The sequence below is a fragment of the Dermochelys coriacea genome, chromosome 6 (genome assembly GCF_009764565.3).
Source record: "Dermochelys coriacea isolate rDerCor1 chromosome 6, rDerCor1.pri.v4, whole genome shotgun sequence".
NCBI classification, from domain to species: domain Eukaryota; kingdom Metazoa; phylum Chordata; order Testudines; family Dermochelyidae; genus Dermochelys; species Dermochelys coriacea.
Genome location: NC_050073.1, coordinates 40,672,546 through 40,692,495, shown reverse-complemented (window position 1 = coordinate 40,692,495; position 19,950 = coordinate 40,672,546). Strand labels below are relative to the sequence as shown.

The window sequence follows — 19,950 nt, the reverse complement described above, 5'->3', positions numbered from 1 at the left end:
AATTTCTATGCAACTGAAACCTCTTCAGGGCCCCAAACTTTGACTAGCAAGTTGGGTCAAAAAGGTGTAACGTGCACAAATAAAGATTGCATGAAAACCATAAAGCTGGCATTTCCTAACATGAGTATTTGATTTCGCAGCCTGAATAACTTTCCATTAATGCACAACTGTAATGGCTCCCTCAGCGTGCATCAACAGGGGGTTTGAACCCAGACTTTTCTGCAGTGCCATGTAGTCTGCTTCACATGAACTACAAGGCTAATTACATTACTTGACCAACATGAGAGTGCTGTTTTCCCAGAGTAAGAAATGGGCCATTGGTGCCATGTGTGTGATACTGAGGAAATGAGGCTGATGATGGGGCAGCAGCTGTGCTTGCTCTCTTTTGCTCCAAACTCCAAGCATGGAACTGCTAATTCTTTTTAGGCAAGACCCAAAGATTTTTATTTTCACCTGGAAACTTGTATATAGAGTCTGTCATCAGGTCCAATCTGTTGTTGGGAGTGGGGTTGGGGCATGAGAACTTTTAACAACAGATTGGACCTGATGACTGACCCACCTCTGCCATACGCATTCCTGTGTATATCCTATCTATGAGTATCTAATGTCTAGTCAGGTGCGTCAGCTGCTTGGAAGGGAGATGAGTAGGGGCTTGTCTAAACAGTGCGCTAAACTGCACCAGAGAGGTGTAAACTCTAGTGCACTCTAGGGTGTCACATTAAGTGGTCCATTTGTACCCTACTGGTGCACTCTAAAAGTTTGTTAGTGCACATTAATGTAGTACTGGATGATGTTAAAGTGCACTAGAGAATTTTTAGTGCGTCTAGCTGTATCCACACAAGTCAGTTTAGCACATGACACACTAGTGTGCACTAGAATTTACACCCTTCTGCTGCAGAATAATGCACTGTAACAGCTGTAAGATTACTACAAGTCTGAGGAAGAACCAAGGCAGGTTTCAACTGTAGCTAAATTTATGGATGCACTGAAACTGCTGATGCAAAGAAGTTAAATAACAGAAAGGGGAATGAGGCTTTAGACCTCAATTACAGTTATTCACTGTGCTTAATGATACGATGATGCAAATGTTTCAGAAAAGCATTCTGCAATATTAGCATTTCAAGCAACCTAAACACACTGAACTACACATTTAGTTTGGATAAATAGGATACTTGTGCTAAATTTAAAGGGGTGAATCTAGTTACAGTCCTTATTGTATATTTTTTTAAAGATAGGCTGACTATTAAAAACACAATAATGGATGCTTAAACAATATGTTTTACATACATAACTTGGTTTTTAAACTTTAAACTTTTAAATTTTTAAATATCTTTTTAATCTAATCCTATTTAAGAATATAAAACCAATATAGTGTTGTGAAAAAGTGACCGTGTAACATACAAATTCAATTTTAAATTATGTTTTTTAGTTTATCCCAGTTTAGGGTGCTTAACTGGGAAACAAGAAAGGTCATCTTAAATCCATATGAGACCTAATTTTGTACTTTTTTTCCTGATTCAATAAGAATTTGCAACCTCAGAATCTTGCAGATTAGTTAATTGAACTAATTACTGAGAGCCTCTTTTACCAAACAGTTACAAAATACAAATGAAAGCATACTCTTCATGAAAATGGCTCTTAAACAAAAGCTCAGATACAGCAATAATACAGGTCAAGAATTCTTCATCTGCTGCGGGAGGAAATCACTGATTATAATCAGGATGCAAAACAGTACCTGTCAGTGAAATGTGTCCAGAGTTTGGTAAATGCGAAATAGTAAATGTCAAAATTCCCCCTGTTCCAGGCAGAATCTAGCCCTAACAGGCTATCTAAGAATTCTGCCAGCATAAGAAAAGGAGTACTTGTGGTACCTTAGAGACTAACAAATTTATTAGAGTAGCTCACGAAAGCTTATGCTCTAATAAATTTGTTAGTCTCTAAGGTGCCACAAGTACTCCTTTTCTTTTTGCGAATACAGACTAACACAGCTGCTACTCTGAAACCTGCCAGCATAAGGGATCCCTTAGCTGGCATAAAGTGACATAGCTGGTGCCTATGCCATTTGAGCCCTGGAACAGGGGTGCTGGTGGTAGGACAGAGTGTACCTGCAATACAGCAATTCACAACTAACACAATCATAACCAGTTAGTATAAATTAGAGTGGCTCCTAAACTGCTCTAATTTATATTGATGGACCAGGGCCAGTGCAACTATCTCATTAGTTCCTAGTACTCCCCTGTTGTTTGTCTTTATCTACCATTATCTTTTCTCTTATATATAAGCTCTTAGTAAGAACTAAGGATTCTAGGTGCTATGGTAATACAAATAAATAATAATAGCAGTTAATAGTAAATGCACCATGACAATTAAAGTGGCCTAACTTGTTTCCCCTTTCTCATACAACAAACATATCTTTGCACAGGAGAGAATCTGAAGAATACTATCATTGCCTTGTAGTACTGTGGACACCTGTTTTAAGCAACTTAAAGCTATTTATCATTCCAGAAGCAACCTGGGTTAGTGTGTAATAGAGAGGAACAGAGTGAAATATGTGTGAAACAAGATGCTGTACTTTGTCATTATGCAGGAATTGTGCAAAAGGTACATGAGGGAATTCAAATAGCGTGGGAACTTCTTTGTGCTGGTGAAAACTACATGTCTAATTCACAAATAAAGCTTCCCGTGTTCCACTGAGACATAGACTTCAATCTAAATTGATGTACTGAATCCAATTAATAATCTTTTTCAAATACCAAGCAAAATTTTAGAGAATGCCATTGCTATTCAGTAATACATTTACATTGTTTCAATGTGCTAAATGAATTAAAGGTGGTGGGTTAGATTTCCATATGTTAATTGTTCATTAGCACAGGGAGAATGGGCTCACCATTATTTTATTTTAGCTATTCTTCATCAAAGGATAACTATTGAAATACCCAGCTTTCCCAACTATTGCCAACATGCCTACCCTTTCCATTTAGGTGAGTTAGATGTTCCCTGTAGAAAGTAAGAAAGAGACACTGTACATGAGAGGCATTCTCAGTGTGCTCATTTCATAGCACATGCATGTTTGCATGCATGCACACTCACATGTACACACTAGAAATATTAGTCCAGTTTCTCAGCTTCTGACAACTGATGAAACTCCACCGACTTCAGTGAAGCGAGGCTGAATTGTACCAGCTGAGAATCTGGCCCAGGGTCTGAACTAGAGCTGGGTAGGAAATGGTTTTCCCATCTTGTGAACGTTTTTGAAATTTTGAAAAAATTCCCATTCTGTACTGGAATGAAAGTGAGACTTTTTGAAAATTATCAAAAAAAAACCCCAACCCAAAGAGAGGGTGAGAGTTACCCTAGAACCACCAATGAAGTGGTGGTTAGGGCACTCTTGTGGGTTGTGAGAGACCTAAATTCAAGTCCTAGCTCTGCCTGGTTCAGACCAAGATCTTAAATGTGGGTGTCCTATATCTCAGATAAATGCTCCCCTCACTTTTTCATTTTGCATCCTGGACTGAAAAACCTTCCCCAACAAAAGCTTTATCAATAGTGGAATGTTCCCATGAGAAGTTTTGGTTTAAACTAATTGTCATTTTCTGACAAAAAGCTGGTTTGTTTGAAAAATTCCCACCTAGCTGCAGTCTGAATTTACCCACCTTCTGGGGATACATTTAACTTAAATCACAACAAACACAAGACTCAATCAGTACTTCCTTCTGTTCCTATGTTTTTTCTTTTCATGCCTTGGCCTTTAGTTCTGCCATGAGAGCAACTCTTGTCCCATTTACAGTCAGGAGTTGAAGCTAATGAGACCCACTTAATTTGGTTGCCAGGGTGAGTCAACAGAAGGGCTGTGTATATCTAGGTACCTGACAACCTGTCAAGGAAAAACATTTTAAAAGCCAGCTGTGTTGGTTACTTACCTACTAAAATTCAGGCCACATTTGTTTGTGGGGAATATACCTTTCTGTGGTGAGTGCACCTCTCAGCATTTTAAGATTTCTTTTTTGTGGTTTAAAAACCTTCTCCCAACCCCTTCAATTTTACTGATCCAACCACATAAAAAAATTCACACTTCTTTACACTGAGCGAAGACCACAGAGTTAATCCAAATAATACAGCCAAGGGTAACAGTGCTGGCTGTGATTTTTAAAGAAGTCAGATGGATTTAAGAGCTGAATTCTCATTGAAAGTCAATGGTAGTTGGTACTTAATTCCCTCAGCCTCTTTAAATATCCTATCTGCTCATAAGAAATAAGAGTACATATAATTCCTTACTGTGGACCAAAAGTCTAAGCTTTCTGGATGTGACCATGCAAAGTTACCCCTTCCATGGATTTCTTTTAATGAAATATTCTTTGAAATAAGAGACTATCTTTTAAATTGTGTGGTAGGACAGATTTGGGAAGAAGTAAATCTGTGTCTTTATTAAGGCTGGGTGTTTCAGGGTTAAGGTACCGGAGATTTGGGTTCTGTTCCTGGCTCTGCCAATGAGCTGCTGTGTGGCTTTGGATAAACCACTCATTCTGTATTCACTGATTTTCCCATCTGTAAAATAGGATTAATCATATTCACCTTCCCTGGGAAAGAATGATAATTATTGTTGTCTCTATCACTTAGAAATTCTGGACCAGATTTTAATGGTATTTAGGAGCCTAAAGATGCAGATATTTTATAGTCCCTTCTTATCTTTTTGCCTTTTCATGTTCAATTAGGGGAAAAGGGGTCACCATACTAAATACTTCAAAAGGTGTAAAATATCCTCAATATAAATACTGTCCACAGCAGGTCCATAACTAAGTACAGATCAAAATGAATGTACTTCCTATACAGATATGTCATCCCATAGTCCACACAGTCATATTTTTATTTACTTGTGTTGTGTTGTGTTACATGTTGGCAATGCCTCAGGCAGTATTGTAGGTAATTTGTATTCATAGGTTACAATTTAAAAACTGTCTTCTGATAATTTTAAATGCTTCTTTTTAGAAATACAAACCTCCAAGAAACACACAGAAAGAGGAATGTGAGGGGAGGAGGTGGAAGGGAGAACATAAGAATGGCCCGACTGGGTCAGAACAAAGGTCCATCTAGGGAGTAAAAACCTTAGAAGGTTTCTATTTAGCCTTTATTGTATTACAGTGGGGAAGAATTAAATTCTCAGTGTGTGCACAAAACAACATAAGAAAAATAGCCAGTTGAAAGGCAGTCAGTGGGGAAAATGTAAACAACTTTGGCAAGAGGCAAAGACCAAATGGCACCCCAGGCAAGGAGCATCTTCGGCACTTCTCCCCCCATTTGTTAAACTTTTGAATACCTTATTTTTTATTGCATTTGTAGCCTATTTCACGATATTGATGCACAATTTGCATGCATGATTTATCTCTATCGTATAAGAGATTCTACAAAGATCCAGAACATTCTAGGAGGTTAGTGAAAAATGAATCCACATACAGAATATCTGACACATTTTATTTCAAACATTCTATTTTCCCTTTTGTCGCTAACAACAAAAACAGCTCCCCAAGCCCAGCACCCCGGGCAATCGCCTGGGTCGCCTGTCCCTAAATCTGGCCCAGCCCCCAAGTTACACTCATGGAGAGTTTCCTTCACACGTGAAGCTCTCACCCACCCCTTCCACAACACTGACTTATTGTTTCCTAGGAAAGTGCCTCTTTGGGATCAGGATCCATTGCAGAGGAAGCAGCTGGGAATGGGTGGCCCAACTTTGGCTATGGACATCCTTCTACCTGCCTTGTAGGTTGCTAAGAGAAAATGATACAACATCAGGGTTTATTACCTGTTCTCTGAAGGTGGGATCCTCCTACTAAAGGGGACCTCCAGTGCAGATATGAACATGGAGTTTCCCGCGTGCCTCCGCTCCAATAGAGATGCACTGCTATGGAGGAGAGTTATGGGACGAGAGCTCTGCAGAAGAACAGTATCCCACTGATTCCTTGGGATCCTGAGGCTTGGAGGTAGTTCCAGCAGTCTGTTTCTAGGGGGAAAGCAGGAAGTGGGGCAGGATTCCCAAAATGATGAGAGGGGATCTTTACTAGGGAAACTTTTTGGAGACCTACTGAATTTGTAGGATCTAATGTGAGAAATGTTGACCCAGCCCTTTGTGCTGACCTGTTGAGAAAGTGTGTGTGTTGAGCTGCTAACATTTCTCATTTCTTGCTTCACTTGGGTGTTGCCCATGGCTACCCCCAATATTGGAGGTACAATATTGATTGTAGAAACATTGTTGATAGCTTTTTTTAACATTGAAAAGTATAGAGTATGCATTGCACTGGCTGATATATAAGAAAATAACCTAATGAAATTTCCCTGAAGGGTTAGCAATATTTAGAAGTATGTAACATTTGTTAAGCCATTTCTGCCCTGTTATCTCCATCACATGCACTTTTTGACAGTACAGTCCCAGATAGACAGCATTGGCACAACTCATCAATTTCCTAAAGATCGTTAATACATACAAATGCAGGTCCTTAGTATAAATTATGCAAGCTCTATATTAGCCTAGTATGGTACTTAAAAAACAAAAAAACCAAGATCCATTAGAAACTACTTTAGGTTTTTCATAAGGCTCCTTAATGTCCCACACTAAATAAAATATGAATCTCAGTGGGCTGCAGTGTAATAATGGGGACAAGTAATTGAAATAAAAATAGTGAAAAAGAATTCTGTTCAGTTCTTACTGTAATGTGTTTGAGGAATTCATCATAGTAGGTCTTTTCTCATCATATTGAGATTAAATAAATGTCTTTCAGCTTAATTTATATAGTGTTTTGAAAGTTTACAGTGTGCAGTTCTGTCTCTGTGAATGAATATTTTAATGCAAAAACCACACACCTTCTGAATTTTAGAAGAGAAGATGCTACTGTACCATATACATTTATCTTGGCTTCATATTTATTTGTGGCCTGACTAACATCTTGAACATCATATCTACTAAAAAATAAAACCAACATGTTAAAATATTTAAAGGATTCCTTAATATTTTACTACCTCTCAATAATAAAACCATGCTCTTTTCTCAGAACAAAAGCCTGAAAAACAAACTCCTGTCGGGAAACAAGCTTTGTGGTATTCATGCAGAAGAGGTGAGTAGAGTTTATTACTGTTCTAATCCTAACACACCCAGAAAGACAGAAAGAGAATGTTGAGGATTGCCATAAAGAATTTCACACAGGGACTCTGGGCTAGATAGTGTAGCCTTCATGTGTATCTATAGCTAGTATTCAAAGAGGCCATGCATCTAAAATCTCCTCTCATTTGCTCCCATGACAAAAGCATACATCAGGAAACAAAATACAGTCTCCATTTTTAGACAAAGTAAATCCATACGTTTAGATTTGAGGTCATTGTGGGAGATTGTCTGCCGAATCCCAGGATCAAAAGCATTGATTTTCTCCATTGGTCCCAATACCAAAAAGTAGTAATAATAACTCCATTGTCTGAAAAAAGAAAAGGAGGACTTGTGGCACCTTAGAGACTAACACATTTATTTGAGCATAAGCTTTCGTGAGCTATAGCTCACTTCAGAATGCATTCGATGAAGTGAGCTGTAGCTCACGAAAGCTTATGCTCAAATAAATTTGTTAGTCTCTAAGGTGCCACAAGTCCTCTTTTTCTTTTTGCGAATACAGACTAACATGGCTGCTACTCTGAAACCATCCATTGTCTGAGTAATTTTGAATAAAGAATTCTAAATAAAGCACTGGAGAAATAATTTTTAATATTAAAACTGTATATGATTTAAAAATCCATGCATGGCATTTTGCCAAATATAGAATAAGAAATAGTGCCTCTGCCAAAGAGCTTGCAATCTCATACAGACAATATAAAAGCCCTATTCTTCAAATACTTAAGCATTTGAGTATTTTTAGTCATATGAACGGTCATGCTAGCTACTAATGGTTGCTATTGAAGTGAATAAAGTTATGCACTTATTTGTGTAGTTCCCTGTAGTCAACAGGAGTGCTCAGATGAGTTACTATTGATTCCCACCATTCTCAAATAAGAATCAAGCCCCAATGATGTAAACCAGGAGGAACTTCAGTGAAGTCAAACTGGAGAAACATAAAAATAGAGAAGAGTCAGCAACGACAGTGTACTCTAGGGAACAATTATGCATTGCCAAGAAGATAGGCAAGATGATCTAATAATAAAACTTTTCTCTCTCATTCTGATGAGTCTGCAGAAGTCAAGGCATGTTGCTAGAACACCACTTGAATCAAGTACATTTTAATTCTGAAACAGATTTGAAAACTTGTATTTTCAAAGTTATACAACCAGATACATAATCTAAATAACTGATTTCCATTTATTTCAATTGAGCTACACTGCGGGAGATCTAGCCCATCATATCCAAGAAATTTGCAGCAATAGATTCTTTTCTCTCACTTTGCTCAAGCTATATCATAGTATCTTTCTGGTTTACTCTACAATATTTGGTTTTAAATGTATTTTTCTCTCCCTTTGTACTACTGAATTGTTGAAGTCCTGGCCTAAAAATATAACAGTGTTATTTTTTTTTCTCTCTTGCTAATTTCCTCAGGGTTCATCACATCTTGAATTTTTAGTATTATTTAACTTTATTTTTTTCTATTAGTTTTGCATCTTATTTAAATAGATTAGAATATTTGCAACATAACTGTGTATAAACCAGTACTGATATCTACATTTAAATAGAAAACAGGGAATTTGACATTCCAATGTTTGATATGAAATCAGTGTCAATCAGTATATTGCCAATAAATCTTGTCTTTATTCTGGGAGTTTGAAGTGGTCTGAGTCAGAACTGCTTGCAGCCTCTCTCTAAAAATTCTCATTGATGTATCTCTTAAGTTTTAAAAAGACCTCTCTATCTCAATATGTGTTTACATGAGAGACCATATTAGCTGAGCTGAAGTTCTCATCAAAATGCACAGCGAGAGAATCATTGTGAATCATACTCATGGATGTTAAGAAATCTAACTATAACATTGCTCCTTATGGACCAGCTGATGTCTTCCTGCTTCTGGAGTACAGAAGAACCTAAAGTGCTGAGAATTGTATTGGTTCCACCTCACAAGGGATGGTTAGGGATTACAGGCAGCAAAAGCACGCCAGACTTCCCTTTGCAAACTGGGGAGCTCTACTTTCTCTATGACAGCCTAAGGAGGAAGGGAGGCATGGCAGACCATTCTGAAGGAGGGCTGAGGCAGTGGCAATCCAGAATAACAGGCCTAATTCTCTGTATAGGATGATCACAGTTGAGAGCAGTGGAGATTCCATTCATTTCTATGGTTCAAACCAGAAGGTTGTAGGAGACTTAATCCCCACATACTCTCACATTATTTTCAAATTGATGCACAATATGAAATAGAATTAAATTTGGAGGCAGTTTATATTTTAGTAAAAAAGAAAATGAGTACTTGTGGCACCTTAGAGACTAGCAAATTTATTTGAGCATAAGGTTTCGTGAGCTACAGCTCACTTCATCGTATGCATTCGGTGGATCCGATGAAGTGAGCTGTAGCTCACGAAAGCTTATGCTCAAATAAATTTGTTAGTGTCTAAGGTGCCACAAATACTCCTTTTCTTTTTTTGCGAATACAGACTAACACAGCTGCTACTCTGAAACCTGTTAGTATATTTTAGTGCATCTAATGAAATACACCACTTATTTTTATAGTGCCAAGTTCTGAGGTCCTTTACCTAGTAAATTGCCTTCAAATCAATTCTGAAATTGATTTGTGTAAAAGCTAAGTAAGGTATTTAGGATTTAACCCATGAACAAACTACTAATTTATTAGCCCAACAATATGTGACCTAACTGGCTGCACTAAGTGAAAAGCACTTATTAACATACAGTACAGTATGAGAATTAATGGAACTCTTGTAGTGCACAATACAATTCATAGTACAGTGTGGTGTAATATGCCTTGTCATCAGGGAATTTCAAAGAATTGAACTCTGGATTATACAAACAGCCTGTGGTAGCAGATTGTGAATGTGCCTTACTTTTCAAGTGCCAGAACATTAAGCTTTGTAGGTAGTCTTTATGAATTATGTATTAAACCTGGCCAGCACAGCTAGGATGAAATGCTGCCCAATTGGTGATTTAGTGCTGTACTCTAGCCAGGATTCAATGAGGTAAAACAGGGAAATGCATACTGTTTTCTTCTATTCTGAATGGGAGGAGTAATATGCAGAATGAAGCGTACATACTAGATAGATGCTGGTGTGTCACTCCCTCTGCTAGTAGATCAAAACCCCTTTAGGCTGAGGTGTGTGGAATGGCATGGTAGTAGGTTGCCCTTTCTTTTTCTCCTTTAAATGCTACTTGGAAATCCTGCTCTGCTGACTGCAAAGGGAGCAGGAAAGGTAGAAATTCTCTGTGTCCTCCTTGCACCAGCACAGCAGAGGGCAGAATTCTACCTTACATCCATAAACTGTTACAGGGTTGACACATCCCCCCAGTGTCAGATGATTGAATTTAGTGGAATTACACTAGGGATGAAATTAGCTCTAGGAATATTATTTTTACCAGCTAGTTGTGCAATTAGCAAATGGATGATACTAACATAAGTATAACCTTTATTTATTTTGCTGTAGCTGTTCTCTAAGAATCATTAGGACTTTTACAGTAAAAGCTAGCACAGCGTCAACAGTCTAGTGTTTGAATAAAAAGCTGCCACTATCATCAGGATTGAAAGGTGGGTGTGCGGCACCATCTCAGAATGTTGGTCAGTTACAGATATGACAGAGAGCTACAGGGATACAGTGCTGCTAGTAACAATTATAAAACAAGACATAGTTTTTTCTACTAGCATGATCAGGAAAAAGCTGGTCAATGTGGTCTTAGACATCAGCTGGTAAGACATGACAAACGGTCTCCTCGTTAACAAATGCCAGTGTTGATCAGTGGCAAAGCCAGCAAGGGATCCTATGTGAGCTATACAGCTGGCAAGAGGCATTTTTCCTTGGAAGGTTGATTTCAACCTCGCTGGAACACTGGGCCAAAGGTTTTAAATTACTTTTCAAAATCTAGCCTTCAGCTTGACTTACAATATAATACCTCACACCTGTGCCCACCAATCTGGCATCTTTCTTAGGATAATTCAGTGTGGAATAGCAACCATACGTTCATATATATAATATAAAGTAACTATTGATGTGTTCATTTGACCTTCATGGTTTGTTATTGGGGTACAAACCCTTAAACAGTTAGCTACTAGTGACTGGAAAAAGCTGCAGACCCCGTATGCATCAGCTACTGAGTGTGAGAATTTTCTAAGGGAGTGACTTTTAGACTTTCTTATAGGTCAGTGGCAGCTGTATATATCATAGAGATTACATACTTTTTTTAGGACCAAATACTGATTCCTTTAAGGTCAGTAGCAGTGTTGCCATTGTTTTAATTGGATCAAGATTTGACCTGTAAGTTTGAAGTGTACTAATGGTTGTACCTGGTAATCCACAGAGCCATAATGACCTTTCCTTAAAATAGAGCCTTGGCACATTCTGATCTCCAAAATAAACATAGAGGCCATAAGGGGCAGAGGAAATGTGGAATAGAAAGATAGCTCAGAAGGTAGAGATGAAATATGCTAATCTCAACTGTTTGATTGACCACGGTTTCAGGTGAACCTTTTCTTCAGTTTCACTTTGTGAGTGGTCTTCAAACTCCGTGTTTCATGTTGCGTGATAGGCCTGAATGAACTTATAAACTGAAAGCAAAGCAAAGCAAAAGCAAAGTGGCAAGGTTTTACCTGGTTTCTCTTCATAACCACGTAAAACCAATTAAAAATTTAAAAAAAAAATTATTTAGAAAACTGCAGTGGTCCAAGTTAGCTTAGAACTTTAAAATGTCCATTCAAAAAGTTTTGAGCCTTAGGATTTTTTTTCATATATCCATAGATTAGAGGCCAGAAGGGACCATTGTGATTATCTGGTCCTACCTCCCGCATAAGACAAGCTGTGGAATTTCACCCAGTGATTCCTTCATCTAGCTCAACAGCTTGTCACAAAATTATAACATATCTTTTAGAAAGACATGCAATCACAGGCTGTGTCTACACTGCACACCTTACAACGGTGTGGCTATGCCACTACAACTGTACCATTGTAAGGCACTCGGTATAGCTGCTCTTTGTCGCCGGGAGAGAGCTCTCTCAGCAACAAAATAAAACCACCCCCAATGGGAGAGCAGTTCCCACTGATGAAACACTGTCCACACCAGCGCTTTTCGTTATTAAAACTTCTGTCATTCAGGGAGGTGTTTTTTTCATATCCCTGAGCGACAAATTTTTTAATGATGAAAGTTCAGTGTAGACATTAAAGTCTAGTTCAGTGTAGACATTAAAAGGTCCCAGTTATGGAGAATGTGCCAACTCCTTTGATAAGTCATTCTCAAGGTTGATGTCCCTTTTCAATGGACTTAGGATGAGTTTTGAATTTCATTCCACAAAACTCTAAATATCAGAGACCATCCAATACTATGAAGATGTCATTAAACATGTAAATTGATGGGGGTAGGGAGGGTTTTAAAAACCTCACCACAACAATTAAAAACTTGAAAACAGCTGGAAATCAAGTAGTTCGGTCTTTACAATAATATCTAATTTGAAGACCCTTTGGAATTATTACAGTTGTGAAGCCAGAAAATACTTTATTTGGGCTGGCTGCTCAGATAAAGGGGAGGAAAATATCAGTGGAAAAGGAACTCAGTATAGTTCAGATCCTGCTTTTTAAAAACTTTTAAAAAATATATCAGAAAAGTAGACTAAATGGATTTGAAATTAGTTTATTAACAAAATTGTTTCTTAAAATTAAAAACAAAACAAAAACATAAATCAGCATAGCTTTGTTGACTTTACACTAGTTCTCTGTACAATCTGTACAATGTGAGTCACAAAAAGTACAAATAAACACATAATAGTATAAATCATTAAACACTTCTGAATATTCTCACCCATGCTGCCTTCATTTATGCTTAGCTGGGAACATTTAATAAAATCTTGTGTCCGAAATAGATGAATTAAACTAACTGTATGTAACAATGTGATAGCTTGTGAATCTATTTTAATTGGAGGTCACTTTTTAACTCTTCCTTGGGTCCCATAATTGATTTAGACATATTGTCCTCTCAAAGAATACATATGCATGCATTCAAAAGAAAAGAGAGAGAGAGAGAGAGAGAGAAAAAAACTGACTTATTGATTTTTGCTTCACTTTTTTTTTTGTCTGAGCTAAATTCATTTTTCCGTTGTCAGAATTTGCTGTCATCTCCTCCACAGGTTCTCAAATGGAAATGATTTTAAAGATTAATTTATTATCTTCTACTTGCAGTCAAAAAAGATACAAGCCCAGCTGAAGGAGTTTCGCTATGGGAAAAAGGATTTGATTTTTAAGGTGAGTTTATATTACTAGAGCTGGCTAAGGTATTTACTTACAGTCAATATAACATTACAATCATCAAGTGGGATGATAACTGCCTTTATTATTGGAGAACTGAGAAATCATTTCCCTAACTGTCAACATAATGAAAGAAGCTCAAAACTCTGAATCACAGACATCATTCCCATAATGTGCTCTCTGAAATCCCCTCTACTTCAGTGTTGAAGGAACAATGCACAGTGTTACAATGCTTCCTGTGGCAAAGATAGAGGTGATTTCAAAGCTTCAAAAATTCTGTTATCTTCTTCATTATTTAAAATTCAAGTGGAAAAAAATATTTAGCTTATGATTATTTACATTAAAATGCCTACATAGACCAATGTCCCAGTCAGTAGTCTGCCAGCGACCCAAATCTCTCCCATTGTTCCACAGATTCCTGTGAAGGGCTTTTTTATCTTTCTAATTGAGCAATAGAGCATTTTAGGGCTGCCTGGTGGTTTCTGTTTGATTAGCAGTCCTCCATGCTGCAGCTGTGCACGGTAACATTTAAAGAAAAGCATTCTAATATTTGTGACAAGTAGACAGAATGACTTGTGGCAAACATGGAAAATAAAATGTTATCCTGTAGGCATCTGGCTTTTATCCATCTACATACCCCTCTGCTGAAATTTCTTTTCTGCAACTTCCTGAAAACAAAATGAAGTATCTATTAGGGATGTGCAAACCAAATTTAGGTTCGGTCTAATTCACATACATATCCTAAAGTTTTGATACACAGCTGAAACATATCCAAATTCCTCTTTGTAAAATCAGGCAGATAATATTATGAGAACATTATGAGAACAGTATGTCTCATGGAATTTTGCATACTTCCTACTTCTGGTCTTTGCTGGAACCTAGAAGATGAGGGAGCAAAATTAGAGGTAGGCCCTAGGCATGAAAAGCCTTATCTGAATTTTCACTAACTTTAGGCAGTTTTACAAGAAATTTGAGGAATTTTCTCTAAGCTAGCTCCAGGGTTTTAGTTTGGAGCTAGAAAAATGATAGCTAATGAGGTAGAATCAACTCAACATCAGTTCAGGTTCAGTTTCGATTTTAGGTGAAAAAATTAAGATGGGAAAGGAAGATATTATCTAAAACTGGTTAGGGGGAAAGGCTTATTTTATTTGCCTGCAGCAGGAAGGCTCATTACTATTACTATCATTTGTACTATGCTGGCATCTAGAGGGCCCAACAGAGGTCAAGTCCCAGTATGCTAGGCACAGTACAAACAAACAATAAGAAATGGAAAAGCTTACCATCTAAATAGACAAGACAAAGGGTAGAAATGCAGGCACAGAGAGATGAAGTGACTTTCCCAATGTTATATGACAAGTCAGTGGCCAACCTGAGAATATAACCAAATTCTTTTGAGTCCCAGTTCATTACCCTATCTAGTGGACCATGCTTCCCCTCAGGAAGGATGGACCTGTGGTTGAGGCACAGGGCTGAAGACCAGAAAGGGGTCAGGGAAGGATCTTTTTCCCTACAGCGTATCTGGGGTCTTTTGTCTCCTTGACGATGCAGGGGCAGGTTTCTGAGGTGACACCAAACATTCTCTCTCTCAGGTTCTTGGCTGGCTGATTCTAGCGCATGTTCTCAGGGTGTAACTGAACAACATATGTGAGGTGGGGAAAGGAATTTTCCTCAGATCAGATTGGCAGTGACTTTGGAGACTTTTCGCCTTCCTCTGCAGCATGGGATACAGATCACTCACTAGGATCATCTCAATTTCTTTCTTGCCATTGCAGGGGCGTGGTGTCCTGGGGCACCTCGGTCCCTCCTCTTGTCTGCCTGTGACACATAATAATTTAACCTTCTGTAATATTTCAGTTGTTGTGTTTAGTGTTTAGGTGCTGGGTGGAGGTGTTGGCGTGTGATATGCTGGAGGTCAGCCTAGATAATATGGTGGTCCCTTCTGATCTTAAACTTTGAGTTAAGTGTTCTATTTTAGGCTGTGCCATAGCCAGTGTGAATTTAGGCAAGTAATTTCTTGTACCTTAGTGTCCTCATGTACAAAATGGAATAATATGTTTATTTACCTCCCAGGGATATTATGAGGATAAATACATTTACATAAAGCATTTTGAGCTCCTTAGATGGAAAGTGCTAAAGAACTGTAAAATATCCATTGGAACTTCTGAATCCCACACATGAAGCAGAACTCTCATTATTTACTAGAGAATCCATCCGATGAAGTGAGCTGTAGCTCACGAAAGCTTATGCTCAAATAAATTTGTTAGTCTCTAAGGTGCCACAAGTACTCCTTTTCTTTTTGCGAATACAGACTAACACGGCTGTTACTCTGAAACCAGAGAATCCACAATATCTCTAGAGACAGAGCTGAGTTGTAAGAAACCTTTACTTTTTAATTTGAAAAGTTGCCTTGTGTTTTGTTTTAATAAAGTGACTAGTCAAGTTTGCTTAACAAAAGGAAAGAGAATAATGGATCTTTAGGCTAAAGTCCTCTACTGTAGCACTGCAAGGTGAGATTCCAGCAACAGCAGAAAAAAATAAATGTGTGAATTTCTGTGCATGTACTTCAGGGATGTACTGCCCCCCTCAGAGAAACTGTCAGTTGTAACAACAGTTGTGTACATAAAATTGTGAAATGTGGAGTATAATCCCTTAGGTTTGAAACAGAGATCTTAATTCTGTGAGTTGATAGTTTTTCACACCTTTTTGTGCTCAGCTTTAGAGGTTTCTGTCATTGCTGAGAAATTCCCAGCCCTCTTGAAGAACAGGTGGTGTTCCTACTACTGCATTCCTCAGATAGAAGGCACCTTCATTCTCTGCCAAGGGTTCAGTAGGATCCCTTCTAGGGACAGAAACAAGAATGCACTGAATCCCTGCATGCCGTGGCCCTTCAGTCTTCTGCAGCATTAATTATCTTTGGGCTACACTGCAAGTTCTGGTCCCTCTGGTAGAAGGGAGGGTACCGTTGCATTGTGAGCAGATGTTCCTCCAACTGGGATCTTCCACCAGCACAGAGCATAAATAAATTTGACCCAGATTTTGTAATTGGTGGAACATGCTATGCCATTAAAGAGCTACTAACATGACCAAGAAGTGGAAGAGCAGATTTCCCCCATTTAAAAAATTTAGTTTAGTGCTTGTGATGGGTGCTGTACTGAGAGCTCTGGAGAATAAACTTATCTGCATAGTGATAGAATGAGAGAACAGTTGAAGCATCTTACAGTGCTCCACACAGACAGCCTCAATCCTGACTTCTGGGGGGTGACTATGATGACTCTAGGGGAGAGAGAACACTTCAGTCTATACTCATTCAAATCGCCAAGAAGGGCGTCAGTTGTGGTGGTTGGTTGGTTGTTCTGGTTTGGTTTTTTGCATGGCCAACCTCCATTGGCCACCAGAAACTTGTTCTCCCATTTATTTCAAAAGGCCAAAGGATAAACAGTAAGCATTATTGTCACTGAATTTCTGTTCTGCTTGCAGCTGTAATAAATAAATAAAAATGGCAGCTGTGTCTCCTCTAATTCTCCAGTGAATCAGTTCATAATGTCTAATATTAACCTGACTCTGCAACAGTATCTTATCAGTTGCAGTAAATAAAATCTCAAGTAATAATAATACTAGCACTTACAATCCACTTTATATTTTCAAACCACTTGACAAATATGCACAAATCAGTCTTCACAGCCTCCTTTAAAGGCACAAAAGTACAATTAATTATCACCATTTGACAGGTGGGCAAAGTGAGACAAAGGTTAAATGACTTGCCCAAGGCTATAGAGGCAATCAGTGTGTCAGTTGGGATTTGACAGTTTGACAGTTCCTGGCTCTCAGCCCAGTGTTCAATCCACTCGAGCATGCTGCATGGAGAGTATTGAGATTATTATTTTTAAAAGAAGCAAACTGTAATTTTCCATGTGTTGAAACAAGAAAAACTAAGAGCATGTAGTGCCAAATTTCAGCAGAGGCCTTTTATTTTATAGCCACACTTGTACAGCAAATTACCTCACAAAGACAGCTACAATTTCTCTGAGTCCATTTTAATTATACTAGTAGTCCTAAAAGCCTGACTCGGCAAAGCACTGTAAGCATGTGCTTAAGGGACTGAAACTTACGTACTTTGCTGAATCAAGGTCTATGTTTGTTTCAGGCATTTCTAACTTTTTTTTTCCAGGTTGCTTCTTAATATATTGATGAAAAAAATCAGATATTTTAATTAATTAAAATAAAGAAAAATAATTGATTGTGTGCATGGGAAAAATACAAAATGTAAATGTAGGCCTGATATAAATTCAGGATAGTGAAAAAGATCATTCAGTAATTGCACTCATGTCATAAATATAAAGGGAAGAGTAACCACCTTTCTGTATACAGTGCTATAAAATCCCTCCAGGCCAGAGGCAACATCCTGTTACCTTAAAGGGTTAAGAAGCTCAACTAACTTGGTGGCACCCGACCCAAAGGACCAATAAGGGGACAAGATACTTTCAAATATCTTTCAAATATCTTGAAAATTGGGGGGAAGGCTTTTGTTTTGAGCTCTTTGTCTATCTGGTTGTTCTCTGTTGGGACTGAGAGAGGCCAGACAGAAATCCATCTTCTCCAACCCATCCTAATCCAAGTCTCCAATATTGCAACCAGTATAGGCAAGGCGGATTAGTTTATCTTTTGTTTTGTGTGAATTTTCCCTGTGTTAAAAGGGAAGTTTATTCTTGTTTTCTGTAACTTTAAGGTTTTGCCCAGAGGGGGATCCTCTGTGTTTTGAATCTAAATACCCTGTAAAGTATTTTCCATCCTGATTTTACAGAGGTGATTTTTACTTTTTTTTTAAAAATAAAATCCTTCTTTTAAGAACCTGACTGATTTTTGCATTGTTCCAAGATCAGGGGTTTGGGTCTTTGATGATTTTGTGACAAATTGGTTAGCATATTATTCTCAAACCTCCCCAAGAAAGGGAGTGTATAGGGCTTGTGGGGGTATTTTTGGGGAAGATGTCTCCAAGTGGTCTCTTTCCCTGTTCTTTGTTTAAAACGCTTGGTGCTGGCAACATACTGTTCAAGGACAAGGCAAAGTTTGTTCCTTGTGGAAGTTTTTAACCTAAGCTGGTAAGAATAAGCTTAGGGAGTCTTTCATGCGGGTACCCTAGAGTTCAGAGTGGGGAAGGAACCCTGACAACTCATTACGCAGTTTTATACAGATCCTTTATTATTTCTCAATATTTTTCTTATCAGTGATTTCAACTGTAATTTGTACAAAATATGAATACTTATTTGAGTGTGTTTTCAGTTTGTTTTGTGATGTTTTTAAATGGTTCTGCTTTATAGTTTCAGAAGTTCATTTTTCATGTATTGTCTATCCATTGTACTACTTTTCATTTAAGATTCCAAGGTAAAATAACAATTGTTTCTCCATATAATAGGAAAGTAAAGCTGGTGATCTGACAAGCTAATTATGTGTCAAAAGCTTTGGAAAGTAAAGATAAAACAACGAGGAGAAAGGGAATTTTAAAATGCTATTGGCTGAAATAATGAATAATGAAAGAGGTCTATAGAATTACATGACACATCCACGGGAATACATGTAATTAAATCCCCTAGACTGCCTTGATAATCTCTGTTGCTACATTTTAATTCTTTTAAGTGGCTTTTGTGATTAGGAAGTGTTCTAGGTAGAAAGTCCTGAAAATAGAGGTTTTCTACATATGCAGTTGCTATATCCTGTGCAATAACGGCATAAGCTTTGTTTGCCAGCATAAATCAAACTTCTATAGTGCAAGGTGGGGAGCCCCATTTCCATAACTATGTAGTCCCTTATTTATCTGATGAGACCGCTGAAAAATTCAGTTTGTGACAAAGTTTCTGTGATTGGAGGATTGCTCACTTAAAAATGAACTGCCATTTATAGTATCTCATCCAGGAAGGTACCAAGCACCCTCAATTGCCAAAAATATTGGTGAAAATTGAGGATGCTGAGCACCTCAAAGGAGGCCCTCAATACTCCTCGGGATTGAGTCCCTTCATATTATTTTCTTGAAAGTGGGATTAATTTGTCAATTTGTAGAGACTTGGAAGACGTGACAGGATTGAAGGAAGCAATGTTTTGTTAAATCAGCGCATGTGACTAAATTAAGCATGTGGTGTAGTGCTGTCCTGAATAGGGATGGCCCATTGTATTAATTTGGATGGAATATATGGAATAAACGTGTTGGCATAACCCAGTCACTGTCCATCAATGTTAAACAAGGTTTGAGGACTAGTATATAGAGACCTCAGCTTGCTTAATACCGTGGCACATGTCTCATTAAAAAGTATTTTAACTTTTTATTAAAGATAGAGAAAAGAAGGGAAAATAGTTAAAACATTTGAAATGTAAAGTATTAAATCAGGCTTTCATTTTAACTACTTGGTTTTGTTCCCTTTTCCTTAATCTGGAGAAAGTTTTAAAAGAAAAAAAACCTCTTTGTTTGATGGTATCAATGACAGTAATAACCTTCCTTTTGGGGGAAAAGCAAATAAGTTAACAACAATAGCAACAATGACATTTACAGCCTTT

The 19,950-nt window shown here is 37.8% G+C and overlaps 1 protein-coding gene across 5 annotated transcripts in view; it reads left to right on the top strand.

Annotated features, from left to right (window-relative positions):
- The window catches only part of LUZP2 (leucine zipper protein 2), a 341,273-nt gene that overhangs the window by 223,398 nt on the left and 97,925 nt on the right, over nt 1–19,950 (top strand). For 4 of the 5 annotated variants that reach the window (XM_038406161.2, XM_038406160.2, XM_043516670.1 and 1 more), the window contains exons 6-7: nt 7,041–7,103; nt 13,339–13,401. The exons of the other annotated variant lie outside the window; for it this stretch is intronic. In XM_038406161.2, the coding sequence (XP_038262089.1) occupies nt 7,041–7,103; nt 13,339–13,401 (126 nt within the window). The remainder of the gene's footprint in view (nt 1–7,040; nt 7,104–13,338; nt 13,402–19,950) is intronic. 5 annotated transcript variants of the gene reach the window in all.